At 41.5% G+C, this 14604-nt stretch overlaps 1 protein-coding gene across 22 annotated transcripts in view; it reads left to right on the forward strand.

Moving 5' to 3' along the window:
* Positions 1-14604, forward strand: part of ttn.2 (titin, tandem duplicate 2) — a 217833-nt gene that overhangs the window by 64576 nt on the left and 138653 nt on the right. For 18 of the 22 annotated variants that reach the window (XM_025903577.1, XM_025903582.1, XM_025903581.1 and 15 more), the window contains 17 exons: positions 36-314; positions 639-920; positions 2641-2919; positions 3036-3317; positions 3419-3697; positions 3952-4239; positions 5943-6221; positions 6561-6842; positions 9207-9485; positions 9616-9903; positions 11646-11933; positions 12068-12358; positions 12743-13030; positions 13188-13298; positions 13388-13673; positions 13791-13974; positions 14063-14146. In XM_025903577.1, the coding sequence (XP_025759362.1) occupies positions 36-314; positions 639-920; positions 2641-2919; positions 3036-3317; positions 3419-3697; positions 3952-4239; positions 5943-6221; positions 6561-6842; positions 9207-9485; positions 9616-9903; positions 11646-11933; positions 12068-12358; positions 12743-13030; positions 13188-13298; positions 13388-13673; positions 13791-13974; positions 14063-14146 (4349 nt within the window). The remainder of the gene's footprint in view (positions 1-35; positions 315-638; positions 921-2640; positions 2920-3035; positions 3318-3418; positions 3698-3951; positions 4240-5942; positions 6222-6560; positions 6843-9206; positions 9486-9615; positions 9904-11645; positions 11934-12067; positions 12359-12742; positions 13031-13187; positions 13299-13387; positions 13674-13790; positions 13975-14062; positions 14147-14604) is intronic. The other 4 variants (XM_025903597.1, XM_025903598.1, XM_025903584.1 and 1 more) reach the window with 3 other exon arrangements.

Consider the following 14604-nt stretch of genomic DNA (forward strand, 5'->3'; position numbering starts at 1 on the left):
GAGTACATCTTTAACCTTGTTCATCTTGTGTTCAGAACCTCCAAGCTTTGTGACAGTGCCCGAGTCGCAGACAGCTCTACCCAAAGCCACTGCACGCTTCAAAGGCACTTTTAAGGGAACTCCTCCCTTCACAGTCAAATGGTTTAAGGATGACACAGAGCTTATGACTGGGCCTACTTGTTTAATAGGGCTGGATGGGCTGTCCTGTTTCTTAGAGCTCTATTCAGTGGGTGTCACACAGAGTGGAGTCTACGCTTGCCAAGTCAGCAATGATGCTGGCTCCGTACACTGTAGTGCAAACCTGACAGTAAAAGGTTGGATTTACATCTTTTAACTCAGTTCTTGCTGAGATGTATTTATCTCATTTCTTCATCGCTGGCAAAACCCAATCATTCTCTTACATTTTTTGCAGCTTTGCAGCATTTTGTTTATTATGTACAGCTTTGCCACTGCTGCATTTTCTACGAAGCAATATATTTAGCATTTTTATGGCATTCACACAGCCATTCGTTTTTCCTTCTAACCCATCATTGTCGGCTTATCTCATCTGCTCACCTCCTGCCCATCTTAACCATGTTAAATGGTGAGTGTTTCCTCATGCCTCCAGCTGATAACATATCTGTGTTTTGGCTTTCCAGAACCACCTGAATTTCTGCTGAAACCCCCTGCCAATAAGTTTGTGAAGCAGGGTGAGTCACTCCGCCTGGAGTGCAAAGTCAGTGGCACAGTCCCTCTGAAAATTACCTGGTACAAAAACGACACCAAAGTTACAGACGGTGGCAACTACAGGACGTCCTTTGTTGACTCAGTAGCAGTGCTAGAACTGGTCTCCACTAGTTTTGAGGATGATGGAGTTTACACCTGTGAGGCTCAGAATGATGCTGGCAGTGTGAGCTGCAGCACTACACTTACCATTAAAGGTTAGCATCCCATGGACTTCTGAAATATATTTTATTATTCTGATAACAGTGGCTGTTCAGTGTATTGGTGGGTAATATAGCTGTGTTCCACTGCTTAAAGCTGGTATCCATAACTGATTGCACTACTTTATTTAACAATGTAGTATGGCCAAGTGTCATCTGAGGCTTTTCCCTTTCTTGTACTGCTGAAAAATGTTAATCTGCAAGCCAAAACAGATCATTTCACATGAGCCAATACATTTTACATAATGCATCACGCTTACCGAGATGTAACCATTTAAGTTAACTGTAATGCTCTTTGTTAAAGTCTAAGCCATTATACCTATAGCTCCAGCAACATATTTTTGAACTTCTACAACTCTACATGAATTCACCATCCTGTCTGTAGTTCAACAAGTAGTTTTTTTTCCCCACAACCGTGCTGGCTTGTCTGTTGTAGTTTCTGATACATTTCTATGATTCCATGATCTTAGCTGCAGTTCAAGATAACATAAGATCTCTACACATCTCAATAGTCTTACAATTATGTCCATATGTACTTAGAGCAACCGTTTTGGTATAAAAACATATTGAAGTTACATTTCTAAAATCCAACCCCAGTTCCAACAAAGATGAGACACTGTGTAAAATGTCAATAAAAACAGAATGTAGTAGTTTGTACAAACCCTTATTTTATTCACAATAGAACAAAAATGACACAGTCTCAGATTATTTCCAGCAGACTGCACAGCAGCATACCAAATATGTGTTTACAACTCTAACAGCTCATCTGCATCATAGCTGAAATTCACTTTCCCCAAAATTCCACACCAGTTTAGAAAAATTCCAAGTCCTGTAACAAATTTCAACATTTCAAAAATTTTCACTGAACTTAAACCACGCTTGAATTACGGATTTGCTGTCACTACAACTTCCAACTTCATTTTCCACATTTCTTAGAGATCTGCTATTCTAATTGCAGTTCCAACAAATTCTAAGACCCCAGCAAAATTCCACATTCCAATTTTGTGTGTTTGGCTAGGAACATGACCCAAACTCAGGACTTTCCTGGTAGCGACTGTGAATTTATTTACAGCGTTAGAATAAACAGTGCGAAGCAAAAAGTGTTAAAAACAGTGCGATTTCCAAAATTTCCGTGGTTACATGACAAAACAAAACGTAATGATTTAGTAAACGTTTTCACCAGACGATGGCCTGCGACAGGTTTTAGTTTCCGCGACACGGGCTTGTGCTAATTTTGCCACTCAGCGATTGAGCGTTGATCGAAGCCCAGCCACACTGTTAAATAGCAGACTGTTGATGAGGATCACTGGCAGCAGATGAATCCTGATTGCAGATCAGGTGTGGCTGTTCTTAGCCCGGGAACGCCACAAGCCTGGTGTTGCCCAAGAACCGGCACACTGGCCACACACACAAACGCACACAGAGGGAAACAGGAGACTGAAAACAAACCACACAAACAACATAACATTAAAAGCATTTAGACCAGTGAGGACTGACGGACCATGACAAGTTGTTTCATAAAATTTCCACGTTAAATATACAATCTTTTCTAAGACTTCATGTTCTTACAAAAATTCCACCAGTTAATCTATAGTAACGTTTTCAACACTGCCAGCTTTGAGCTTCATTCAACAGTTATGGGTTTCAGTTTTAAGATCTAGATATGAATTGTTTTCCTCGTGTATACCTCTTTAACAGTTCCATCATCTTTCTATAGACCCCCCATCTTTTGTCAAAATACCCCAGCCTGTTGAAGGGCTGAAGGGTAAGGACGTAAGTTTGTACTGCGAGATGAGTGGTACAGCTCCATTCCAGATCACCTGGTTTAAAGACAGGAAACCTCTCATGGAGAGCAGGAAGTTTAAGCTGGTGAGCGAGGGCAGCTCAGCCACACTGCATGTCATTGGAATAGAGCCCTCAGACGCCGGCGAATACGAGTGCAAAGTGTCAAACAGTGTAGGAAGCGATACCTGCCACACATCAATTAAACTCAGAGGTCAGTAGAAATCGCGATAGCGTTAAATTAAAGTAACATAAAATAAAATTAGATTTTCAAATGACTTTGTCACCTTGCTGACTTTGCCTTTTGCGCTGTTTTTCTCCTCTCTTCAGAGCCACCATCATTTGTGAAGAGACTGTCAAACATGACAGTGATACTGGGAGGGGAGGTGACCCTTGTGGCCACTGTTAAAGGCTCTGAACCCATTACTGTGTCCTGGGTTCAAGACAAGGATCACATTCTCAGGGACAGTGACAACAGGAAAATCACCTATGAAAACAACCAGGTGGCAGTTAAAATCTTTAACGCTGATGCAACTACGGCAGGCAAATATACCTGCCAACTCAGAAACGATGCTGGGAGTGTGGAGTGTTTCGCTAACTTGACTGTTCTAGGTTTGTAATCATATAATTCTCTCTCTTTCTGTTTTGTTTTTCTACCTGCAGCTTGAATGTGTGATTTTAAATATTTTCTGCCCCCTCTCTGTTGACTCCAGAGCCTGCTAAAATAGTGGACAAGCCCGATGCTCTGAGTGTGACGGCAGGTGATATGGCTGCCCTGGAGGTCAAAGTGTGTGGAACCCCAGAGCTCATACCCAAGTGGTTCAAAGATGGTGCTGAGCTGGCTTCTGGTAGAAAATACAAAATCTCATTTTCCCGGATGATTTCCAGCCTGAATGTGCTGTCTGCTGAGAAAGTTGACTCTGGAGAATACACATTTGAGATTATGAATGAAGTTGGGAAGGACCTGAGTAAAATCAATCTCACTGTTTTAGGTAGGTAATATCTTTATACCTTGAGCTGGAATATGCTGATCAGTGTGTTCACCCATTACCCCACTGACATGTGGGAAGAGGATTCATTGAAAGCACTTTTACCCTAGTACCATATTTTTTGGACCATAAGGCACACTGTTCGATTTTGGAGAAAATTAAAGGATTTTAAGTGTGCCTTACAGTCCCAAAAATACGGTACTTTTCTTGACAAATTGATACTCTTTAACAGCATTGCTTGTTTCCCTCCGAAACAGATAAGACAATTCCTCCAACATTCTCACGGAAACTGAAAGACTGTACCACTGTTGTTGGAAAACCTTTAGAAATGGAGTGCAAAGTGTCAGGCTCATCTCCTTTTACCATTTCATGGTACCACAATGACGAGGAGATAAAGAGTGGGCCAAATTATGAGATTTCATTCAGTGACAACAACTGTACACTAAAGGTGCTCACGCTGAAGCTGGCTGACTCTGGAGCGTACAAATGTAAGGCTGTCAACAAGGCAGGAACCACAGAAACTACAGCCTTCCTGGTTGTTCGAGGTCAGTATCCCAATCCCAGTATCCCAGTCAAAGAAGTCTTTATGTTGCTGCTGTCTGCTGAATGTTTCAGCACCAGTTTCTCTGAGCTGCCTCCAATTAATTCAGTGAAATGGGACAATGAAAATCAGTTCCATGACAAATAAATCAAAGGCAGTGATGGTTGCTAGTTATGTTAATTTATTTAGACTATTGGGAGAAAACTAGAGCATAGTTGGCAAGTATGAGCGCAGCACCAAAGCTTTGACTCTACCCTGTAGCTGATGTCTGAATCTCGTTAATGCTGGAATTTTAATGGAGAAGAACAGAAGTGAACTTATTATACAGATACTAGTCCATGCACAAAACCATCTGTGTCTGTTCTCAGCAGAGTATGCACACAGAGCTCTGCAACATCACAAATCAAATCTAAAGTGACAATGTTCTTTGATTACTGTCTTTGTACTTACATCCTGACAGACTAATCATAAAAACATTTGTTAAAAATAATGGACTGATGTCTAATAGGGATTTAAAGTTTGTAAAAGTCAATATTTATGCAGAATGCATCTGATATATTCTTGGATTTTGACTGTATTATTGAGGAAATGTTAGACAACTATGTCAGGCTTAACAGGTGGTGTTTTATATCAAAATTCACAATAACTGTATTCAATAAAATGTAATTTTATTGAATTCAACAGTTGCCTCAAGGTAACTGTTGTTATAATTTGTAAGGTAAAGACCCTACCATATTAAAAACTAAGCCCAACAACCCCCCAAATCCCCAATGAGCAAGTGCTTGGCAACCATGGGAAGGAACAATTCCTGTTAACATAAATAGACCTGCAGCAGAACCAGGGGTCATGGAGGGGCAACCATCCACCATGATGAGTTGGAGGTGAGGGGAACAAGGGGAAACGGGACAGATTTCAAATAAATCTTTGGTCTGCAAATGATTAAGTAGCTGACAACACTTTAGTGTTCAGTACTTCCAAAGCCCACTCCCAGTGGCTCTGAAGGTTCAAATGCACTGCAACCTAAGAAAACGTCAGCAAATAGACAATTGCAGCAAAAGCACACAAAAGACAACGGAAATATAATTCAATTAAAAATTATTTAGGCAAGAAAATAACATGAGAGAACAGCTGTGGACTGAAAAAAGTGTTGGAGTAATGTGTGTGCTAAACACATGATTCATGTAATCCTGTAGATACATATTTCCTATCAGTCACCTTCTCAGCTGTTCCGTCACGTTATTGTCTCCTTTGAATCACTATTGTTTTTTGTGAGCTTTTGTTTTATTCCACTGTGAACTTTTTTTTTGCATTTTTCTATTTGCTGATGTTTTCTTTGGTTGCAGGGTGTTTGACTTGTCTGGACCACTGAACCAACCAGGTTGGGAAAACATACAAGCACCACACAGGAGACCACCTGTGTTGGTTCCTCTGTGGTGCTCACACATGTGACGGGCCCCACCTCCTGCCCCCCAATACCTTTATTAAACAGTTAAGATAGAATCAGAATCAGAATCCTTTATTAATCCCTGAGGCAAAAATCACAGCTTTTGGCAAGAACTTGTAATGCAGTCATCATATCGTTTAGCTTTCCCTGATGCTATGATGCTATTTTTGTTAGTATTGCAGCTTCTTCTTTTAGCCTGTTCTGTTATTGCCCTGACAATTCTATGTCTGATAGAAATGTTTGATATTTCTGTTTGGACCCAGAACCTCCAACTTTTGTGGTGCCACCGCAGCCAGTGGAGGCCATGCCAGGCTCTAACGTGACGTTCTCAGCCATGGTGAAAGGCAGTGCCCCTCTCAAACTCAAGTGGTTCAGAGGGACAAAAGAGATCGTAGCTGGACATGGCTACGATTTCTCCCTGGATGATAACAAAGTTCTTTTAGAGCTTTACAACGTGGATAAATCTCATGCTGGAGAGTACACCTGTCAGATCATTAATGACGCAGGAAAAGAAAGCTATCCAGTGAATCTCACTGTCAAAGGTTGGCCAGAGAGAACTTATATCTTATTTTACTAATTTTCTTTTTTTTTTTAAATGTGGTTAATCACAGGTAATTCATGGTTTAACAAGTGGGGTCAATTACTTTTTCACACAGGAAAGGTAGGTTTGGGTAACTTTTCCCCCCATAAGATTACCTTTGTCTAATATTAAAACAACAAATATTTTAAAATCGGGAAAGGGGCAAATATCTTTTCAGTGGCACCACACCTTTCTGTTAGCAACATCAATTAGTTAAATGTAACCGACTTCAGGTTTTTCTTGTCTATAAATTTCTTCTAACGCAGTCATTTTAAATAAAATTTCTGGTTGTGTCTTTCAGAGCCAGCAACTTTCTCAAAGAAGCTGAAGGACATATCAGTTGAGAAGGGCAAACCATTAACTCTGGAGTGTACATACACGGGCACCCCCATGATCACTGTGAGCTGGTACAAAGATGGCCAGCAGATCTTTGCTTCATACAAATACAACATTACCACAACAGAAAGCTCCTGCATCTTAGAGTGTCTCAGCACTGATGACAAGGAGGCTGCAGGAAGATTCTGCTGCCAAGTGTGCAATGATGCTGGGAAAGACACGTGTGAGGCAGTGGTTTCTATCCTCGGTTAGTACAAGATCACTGAACCCATTCTGTTTGGGTTCATTTGTTCATGCAAAATATTCTTGGGCAAGCATCTGATGCATTCACCAGAGTATGAATGTGTGTGAATGTTAGATAGAAAGCATAGACCAGGGGTGTCCAAACTTTTTTCACTGAGGGCCACATACATACAAATATAGGAGGGGCGGGGCCACTTACTAGAAATTAGGTATATAACCTTAACTGTAGCGTATTAAAGTTAGAAAGATCATTTAAAAGTGGTCAAATGTGTTATATTGTTGAATATAATTAAAGACAAAACTGCCTTCATCACAGCTTTCCATAAATGGATCTTTATTGATTTATTCAGAAAAAGCTTTGGTAGCTCATTCCCAGAACAGCAGCAGATTTCCTCTTGGACAGAAGATTTACAGCACAGAGAAAAAACAATAAAGGGGAAAATGGGACGGGTACATTTCAAGCTTGTTATTTAAGTTCTTAGGCTTAGCAACACACCTATTAACGTTCGTTTGAAACGGTTATCAACATTAACAGACTGAACTGGACTTAATAACAGGAGTGCATATAATTTTAGTAAATTATTCTGGTGAGTATCAGCTGCGCTGGGTATGTAAATCGGGCCATCCAGCCGCGGTGCTCATCGTACGCCACTCGTGCCAAAAATCCGGACAAATGTCACTTGATCAAGGAGCAGATCTGCATCAGATGAGATCAGCTGACTTTGCGTGTGCACAGCGGTGTGTACTCTGTGTGTTAACAAGAAAAACGCATATAAGAAAGTGGTGCGCAAAAGCAGGGTAGTGACAGAATTGATGCGCATTATTGATATTTGAAGCATGTGTACCTGCACATGCATGCTTATTAACACACGGGTACTGTGGAATATATTTTTACTCACCTAAAGTGCTCGTGCTCTCGTCCACTTCCCGCAAATAAACATTAGCAGCTGTGCGGCGTCTGTGGCAACGGTGCTCGGATCGCATGCGATGGAGTAAAAATCAAAAGCACAGCTTTATCAGACAGTTGCAGTTTAATGTTGGCTGACAGTCTTCAGTGCGTGGCACAACTGGATTTCTGGACATGCTGACGTTGTTGAAGTCCTGCACTTTTTCCGGGCACATTATTTCGGTGACTTTAACGAGGCCGTGTTTTATGAGGTCTCATCTGAAAAAGGCTCGCCATGTCTTGCCATGAGTTGGGCGACCTCATAGCTGCTATTGGAGCCTTTTCCTGGACAATTTGAGCACGAAAAAAATACTGTTGCTGACCCCGCAGGAGAGCTACCCTTTGCTTTAATTTCTGCTCTCGCTCAGCACCAGTGTAGGATGCATAGGCCTGATGTTTGGTTTCATTATGACGTCGTACATTATACTCTTTCATAACTGCCACAGTTTCAGTGCAGATCAAACAGACACACCTCCCCTTTAATTCTTTGAAGAAATATTCACTCTCCCACCGTGTCTGAAATTTTCTGCACTCACTTTCGACCTTTCGCTTCTTTGGTTCTGCCATGTTTGGTAACTTGGGGTAAATTTCTTCTGTGATTGTCCTTTTTGGTAGAGCAACTGCCTTGATCAACAGTAGCTCCCCTTGGTGTTAAAACTAAGAAGTGCAATACACTCAGGCAAAAGTTGAAGTGCGGGCCATATTCTATTCTATTTACAAAATTACTTGAGGGCCAATTAAAAATGGACCGCGGGCCCTGGCATAGACAATACTGCTTGTATTGAATGAGTGTGAAAAGCGAATGACAGGTGTTGTATAAAGCACTTTGAACGCTCAGGTAGAGCAGAAAAACTCTAAGAACCACTCCAATTATGTTTTACAAAGAGCAACAAAAACTGAATAGTTAAAAGATTGAAAAATGCAGCTCTGCAGCACAGAGCCACTTATTAGGTAATAATCGATTATCTCATTGGAAATTTCTCACAGTCAAACGTTTTACTCTCTTCGGAGCTGACCACCTTAAGAAAATCTTTCCTTCTGATTGGGCAAATTAGGGGACTCAACCTAGAGGCAGCATGCAGTGGTTGTAAACCTGCAGTAATAAGTAACAAACTGATATCAGCACATTGCAAAGATATAAAAATATGGAAACCTCAAACAATCAGAAGCCAGAGGTTTTGCATTATGGATGTTACACATTTTTGAACCTATCTGAGAAGTCGTCCACTTTTAATCTGTAAAATTGCATATAAGACTAGATGATGAGGAAAAGCCTGATAGGTTAATCTATAAGCAATAATACATACATACAACTACACGCAAAGCAAGACTTATTATATGTGTAGCTGTCCCAAAGCCTGCAGATTTGATTTAATTTAAAGTGTGTCCCTATAGTGACCAGCAGATGTCTTATGTTTTCAGAGCCACCATATTTTACTGAGTCACTAGAGCCCATGGAGGTGACAGCTGGAGATGCTGTTTGTCTGAAATGTCAGGTTGCAGGCACACCTGAGATCAAAGTGTCCTGGTTCAAGGCTGATGGCAAAGTCAGGTCTAGCCCCACCTGCAAGCTGGAGTACACAAAGGGTGTTGCCTGTTTGAAGCTAAGTAAAGCCACCAAGTCCGATATCGGAGAGTACACCTGCAAGGCAGAGAACAGGATTGGCTCTGCTTCCTCCAGCTGCAGACTCAATGTGCTAGGTAAAATCTAGTTTTCCAGAGTACTGCATTTACGCTGTGTAAATGCAGTTTGTAAAAATTTGTAAAATGCAGATTTGTAAAAATCACTGGCTTTTCAGGCTAATGTCTGCCATGTGTTTATCTTTTCCAGAAGCTAAAACGCCACCATCTTTCCCAAAGAAGATCACCAGCCTACAGCAAACTGAGGGCCAGCCAGTGCGCTTTGAGTGCCGCGTGGCTGGCTCATTGCCCATTGAGGTGTCCTGGCTGAAAGACGGCAAACCTCTGAGTCAGGGGGAGGAATTCTCCATGCTGTATGATGATAACACAGCTGTTCTGCAGATCAACAACAGTGAGATGAGGCACTCTGGGGAGTACACCTGCGTGGCTACCAACAGTGTGGGCTCAGCTTCATGCAGAGCCAAGCTCACTCTGCAAGGTGTGTGACACATGACTGGATTGATTCATGGTTATAATCTAAGTAATACTGGATGCTTATGAAGCAAACAATGTAATGTTTAGATATCTCACGATGACCTACTGATTCTGACTTTAGACAAAAACGAGTCTTCTGTTTAGTGTGAAACTGTGAATTTCTCAACGTGTTAGGAGAACTCATGACTTCTGGTCACTGCTCCTCACTTTTCTGAAAATGCCCCCACTCTGTTCTACTTAACCACCTTTCTCTTTCACGTTCTAGACCAGGGGTCGGCAACCTGCGGCTCCGGAGCCGCATGCGGCTCTTCAGTCTTTATACTGCGGCTCCGTGGTTTGGGAAAATAAATTGTAAAAATATTTCGCTTAAGTGTATTTTATTTCTGCTAGTTGTTTGTTAACTTGTAGTTCTAAATTGGTAGATTATCATGATCTTGAAATATAAAAAATTAAATTATATTTTATTATTTTTCATAGCTCAAAATAAGAGTCACACTCGCAGAAGCCGGTATACCCGCCGAAATGCCGTGCATTTATCGAGACTTTCAACCTCAGGTAGGCCAAGTATGGAGAAATGTAAGAAAAGAAAAATATCTGAAGAAAATAGAACATTTAATGATGCCTGGGCAGATTTATTTGCATTTACTTATGACGAGAGCGGCCTGCCAGTATGCCCAATTTGTGGATTGTCAATCTTTGGATCCACATACGTGTTTGAGCAGCTATTCCCCACCATGAACTATGATAAAAACAAACACCGCTCACGCCTCACAGACGACAGCTCACAGTCCTGCGTAAAGCTGACTTCGTACAGCCCCGGTCTGCAGATGCTGTGCGCAGAGGTTCAGGAGCAGAAGTCCCATTGTAAACATATGGCGGCAGACCCGACGATGTTTGCATGAACATGCAGCTTCTCTTTATGGACCACTTTTCACACACGGTTTCTGTACACATGCAGCTGACTTTAGTTTTCCAGCACACAGCCCGACACATAACACAACAGCAGAGAGAGCGCAGACTTTAAGGCGGCGAGGCGTGATTGCGGATGACGCTCAGGTGCGACCACCTCGCCTGCAGCGGCACTGCAGGCCACGCCCCGCCATACACATTAACCAGGTAAAATAAATATTTACTCAGATATTTTGCGAATATTTCTTATTCATTTTTTAGGAGCATAGTGCTTTTGTCCAACTATTTTTAAAATTCAGGTCAAGGCTCTGCTAAGTTCCAAAAGCCCAAAGGCGATATAAGGACGACGGCTCAGTTTTTGTTTGCTACATCGATAATTTTAATTGAGCTTTTTAATTCATTTTAAAGAGACCTTCAACTGGATGTTTTTCTTTTTTGTTAGAATTTTTTAAGAGTTGAAAATGTGTTCATTATATAAATAAAATTTTCTTTGTAGCACTTCATGAATTTCATAAGCAACACACTGTAGTTGTTTATACAAAGCATAACGGTAAAAATCAATGTATACAGTGTTATCTTCATTTTAGATGTCAAAAAGTATTTGTTGCTCCCAGTGTTTTCTTTTCCGCGGAAACCGGGTCCAAATGGCTCTTTGTGTCTTAAAGGTTGCTGACCCCTGTTCTAGACGTTCTAAAAGTTGTAAATGTCTTGTGTTTATTATTTTTGACAGCGCTTTGGTCAGATGGTGCTGGGCTGTTTAAGGCCCCAAACGGTTTAATCGTGTCCATCTAAGGATTTGTTCTTTTATCTTCCTTTCACTCATTCACCACCCTGCAGAACCCAGATACCCTCCAGTATTTGACAGGAAGTTGTCACTACAGGAGGTGACAGTGGGTGACAGCATTGAGCTGGAATGTCACATGACTGGTTCTGCGCCCATTAAAGTCACATGGTCCAAAGACCACAAAGATATTCGCTCTGGGGGGAATTATAAGATTAGCTGTGTGGATAATACACCTCACCTGACCATTCTGAAGGCAGATAAATCAGACACAGGGAGATACTTCTGCCACGCCTCTAATGACATGGGGAAGGACTCTTGTTCCTCTGATATCACTGTCAAAGGTATTTGAACCCGGGGCACACTCATGCCATCTCGGCTCTGTCTTCTAAAGCACTTACATCTCTCGAAGGACATTTTTTTGTGTTTGAAAGCTGCTCCCCTTCTCATCATTCTTACTTTCTTCTCTTGATTTCAGAGCGCAAAAATCCTCCAGTGTTCACCAAAAAGCCCTCAGAGCACATCGAGGACATGGAGGGCAAACTGGTGAAGATTGAGGGCCGAGTCTCTGGGTCGCAGCCCATGTCAGTCAGCTGGTTCAAAGATGACACGGAGATACAGAGTTCTGACAAATATGACATCAGCTTTAAGAGTAATGTGGCAGTGCTGTGCATTAAGAACAGCCAAGTGAATGACAGCGGAAGGTACTCGTGCCAGGCCTCTAATGAAGCTGGAAAAGCCTCCTGTGATGTCACTGTTGGCATCTCAGGTATGTTTGATTTAAAGTCAAAGCGTAATTGATGCTCACAGAATGTTGGACAGCTAGCAGGAAAGATTAAAAGATGAGCTAACTTATTTAGTAGTTTGTTATGTTTATCAAAGTCTTTGGTTTTATTTATTTCGTTGTTATAATCTTTGATGATTTGGACTGTTGGTTAAACATCTTGCATAAATTACCAACTAATGAAGGCTTCAAGTCAGACTTTTTCTCCTCACGTATATTTGCTTTTTAACCCTGTTATTAGAATTTACTTTGAAGGCAAAGAGTCTCAGTCTTTGTTTAAAGGTCTTCAGATGTGCTTACATAGTTCATGAATCTGAGCACTAACAGCAGTACAGTCAGCAAAATCAGCCTGTCTTATCTCTCTTTCAGAGGCCAAGAAGCCCCCAGTGTTTGACGTACCTCTTAAACCAGCAACTGTGGATGAGGGCGAGAAGCTAATTCTCAGGTGCCATGTCTGTGGATCTTCGCCTCTGAAGATCCAGTGGATGAAGGACAGGAAGGAGTTGACACCATCCAGCAGCACTAGAATCAGCTTTTCTGATGGCACAGCATGTCTGGAGATCAGCACAGTCTCTAAACTCAATGCTGGTGACTACCTCTGCAAGGCTACCAACGAGGCTGGCAGCGAATTCTGCAAAGCCAAAGTCACTGTCAAAGGTAAAAAAAAAAAAAAAAAAAGGTTAAATCAAATATCACCTGAGAACTGTACTCTGAGATTTTGATAATTTGTTATTGTTTTCATTTCTCAAAAGTTGAAGAATTCTGATTGTTGTTGCTTTTGAGAATCTTTCATTTGTAGCTTGTCATCTTGCAGAGAAACCTGGAGCAGCTCTGTCTCCTGCTGAAGCTCCAGCAGCTTCTCCGTCCAAAAAAATGGACAATCTGTTCTTCATTGAAGAGCCTAAAACTGCACACGTTACCGAGAGTGAGGGTCTCAACATTTGCACAATGCACAATCCAAATATGTAAAAACATAGGCATTTCTGATCTAACTCCTCTACCTGTTGCTCACAGAGGGAACCGCCACCTTCATCGCAAAGGTGGGTGGTGACCCCATTCCCAGTGTGAAGTGGATGAAAGGAAAGTGGAGGCAAGTGACCCACGGTGGCCGGATCTCCATTGAACAGAAGGGCCAAGAGGCCAAACTGGAGATCAGAGAAGTGACGAAATCGGACTCTGGTCAGTACAGATGTGTCGCCTCCAACAAACATGGCGAGATCGAGTGCAGCACTGACATGCACGTAGAGGAAAAGAAGGACGTAGCGATGCTGGAGGGAGACCTTCGCGCTAAACTGAAGAAGTGAGTTTAAAATCTGACAACACAGAATCATTCAGACTGAAATGTTGTTTAAGGAAAAAATTTCATTGTCATTTTATCTTTTATCTTTAAAAATGTATGACATCTCCTTTTTCTTAGAACTCCATCAAAGCAAAAGAGCCCACAGGAGGAAAAAGACATTGACATAGTTGAGCTGTTGAGAAACGTGGACCCAAAAGAGTATGAGAAATACGCCCGAATGTATGGAATCACTGACTACCGAGGCCTACTGCATGCAATTGAGCAGCTCAAAAAAGAGAGAGCTGAAGAAAGTGGAAGACAAGTAAGGGTCTCCACAATCACTTGGTCTGATGATTATGAATCTGTGGATGTCTAGTGCTGAGTAATGCGCTTCTTTGTGTTGCTGACAGGAAGTAGACCGTGGAGACAGAGAGTCCGATGAGGACATGGCCAGACTGGTGGCTGACCTGCAGAAGAGGATGGAACGGACTGAGGTCAGGACATGTGCAAAGTCTGTTTTGAAAACCAAAGCTTTACTGTTACACCAAAAGTGAAATGCAATTTGAAATTCATCTTTTCATAATGCTTATAAAGAATTTAGAAATGGATCTTCAGACAATAAGATGCAATAAGGTAAATATAAGTTTTTGTTTGTGCAGGTCATCAGTATAAAAAAACAAAAATGAAGGACATTTATTAGCTTAAAGGTAAAAATTCACCAATAACATCAATTTACAAAATCTTTCTAAAACGGAGTCCTACAGTGGCCCTGAGAGGCCAAACGGACTGAAAGCATCTGCAATTACGAAAACGCTGCAAAAGCACACAAAACACAACGGAAACAGACAAAAAGAAAATAAAGAAAGCAATCAGAAAGAAAACGGAAATGTTTCCATCAAGTTATCGTGTCCCCTGAAACACTTCTGTTTTCCTTCCTGATTTTTTTGTTGTT

The sequence above is a fragment of the Oreochromis niloticus genome, linkage group LG16 (assembly GCF_001858045.2).
Source record: "Oreochromis niloticus isolate F11D_XX linkage group LG16, O_niloticus_UMD_NMBU, whole genome shotgun sequence".
In the NCBI taxonomy this organism is placed as follows: Eukaryota; Metazoa; Chordata; class Actinopteri; order Cichliformes; family Cichlidae; genus Oreochromis; species Oreochromis niloticus.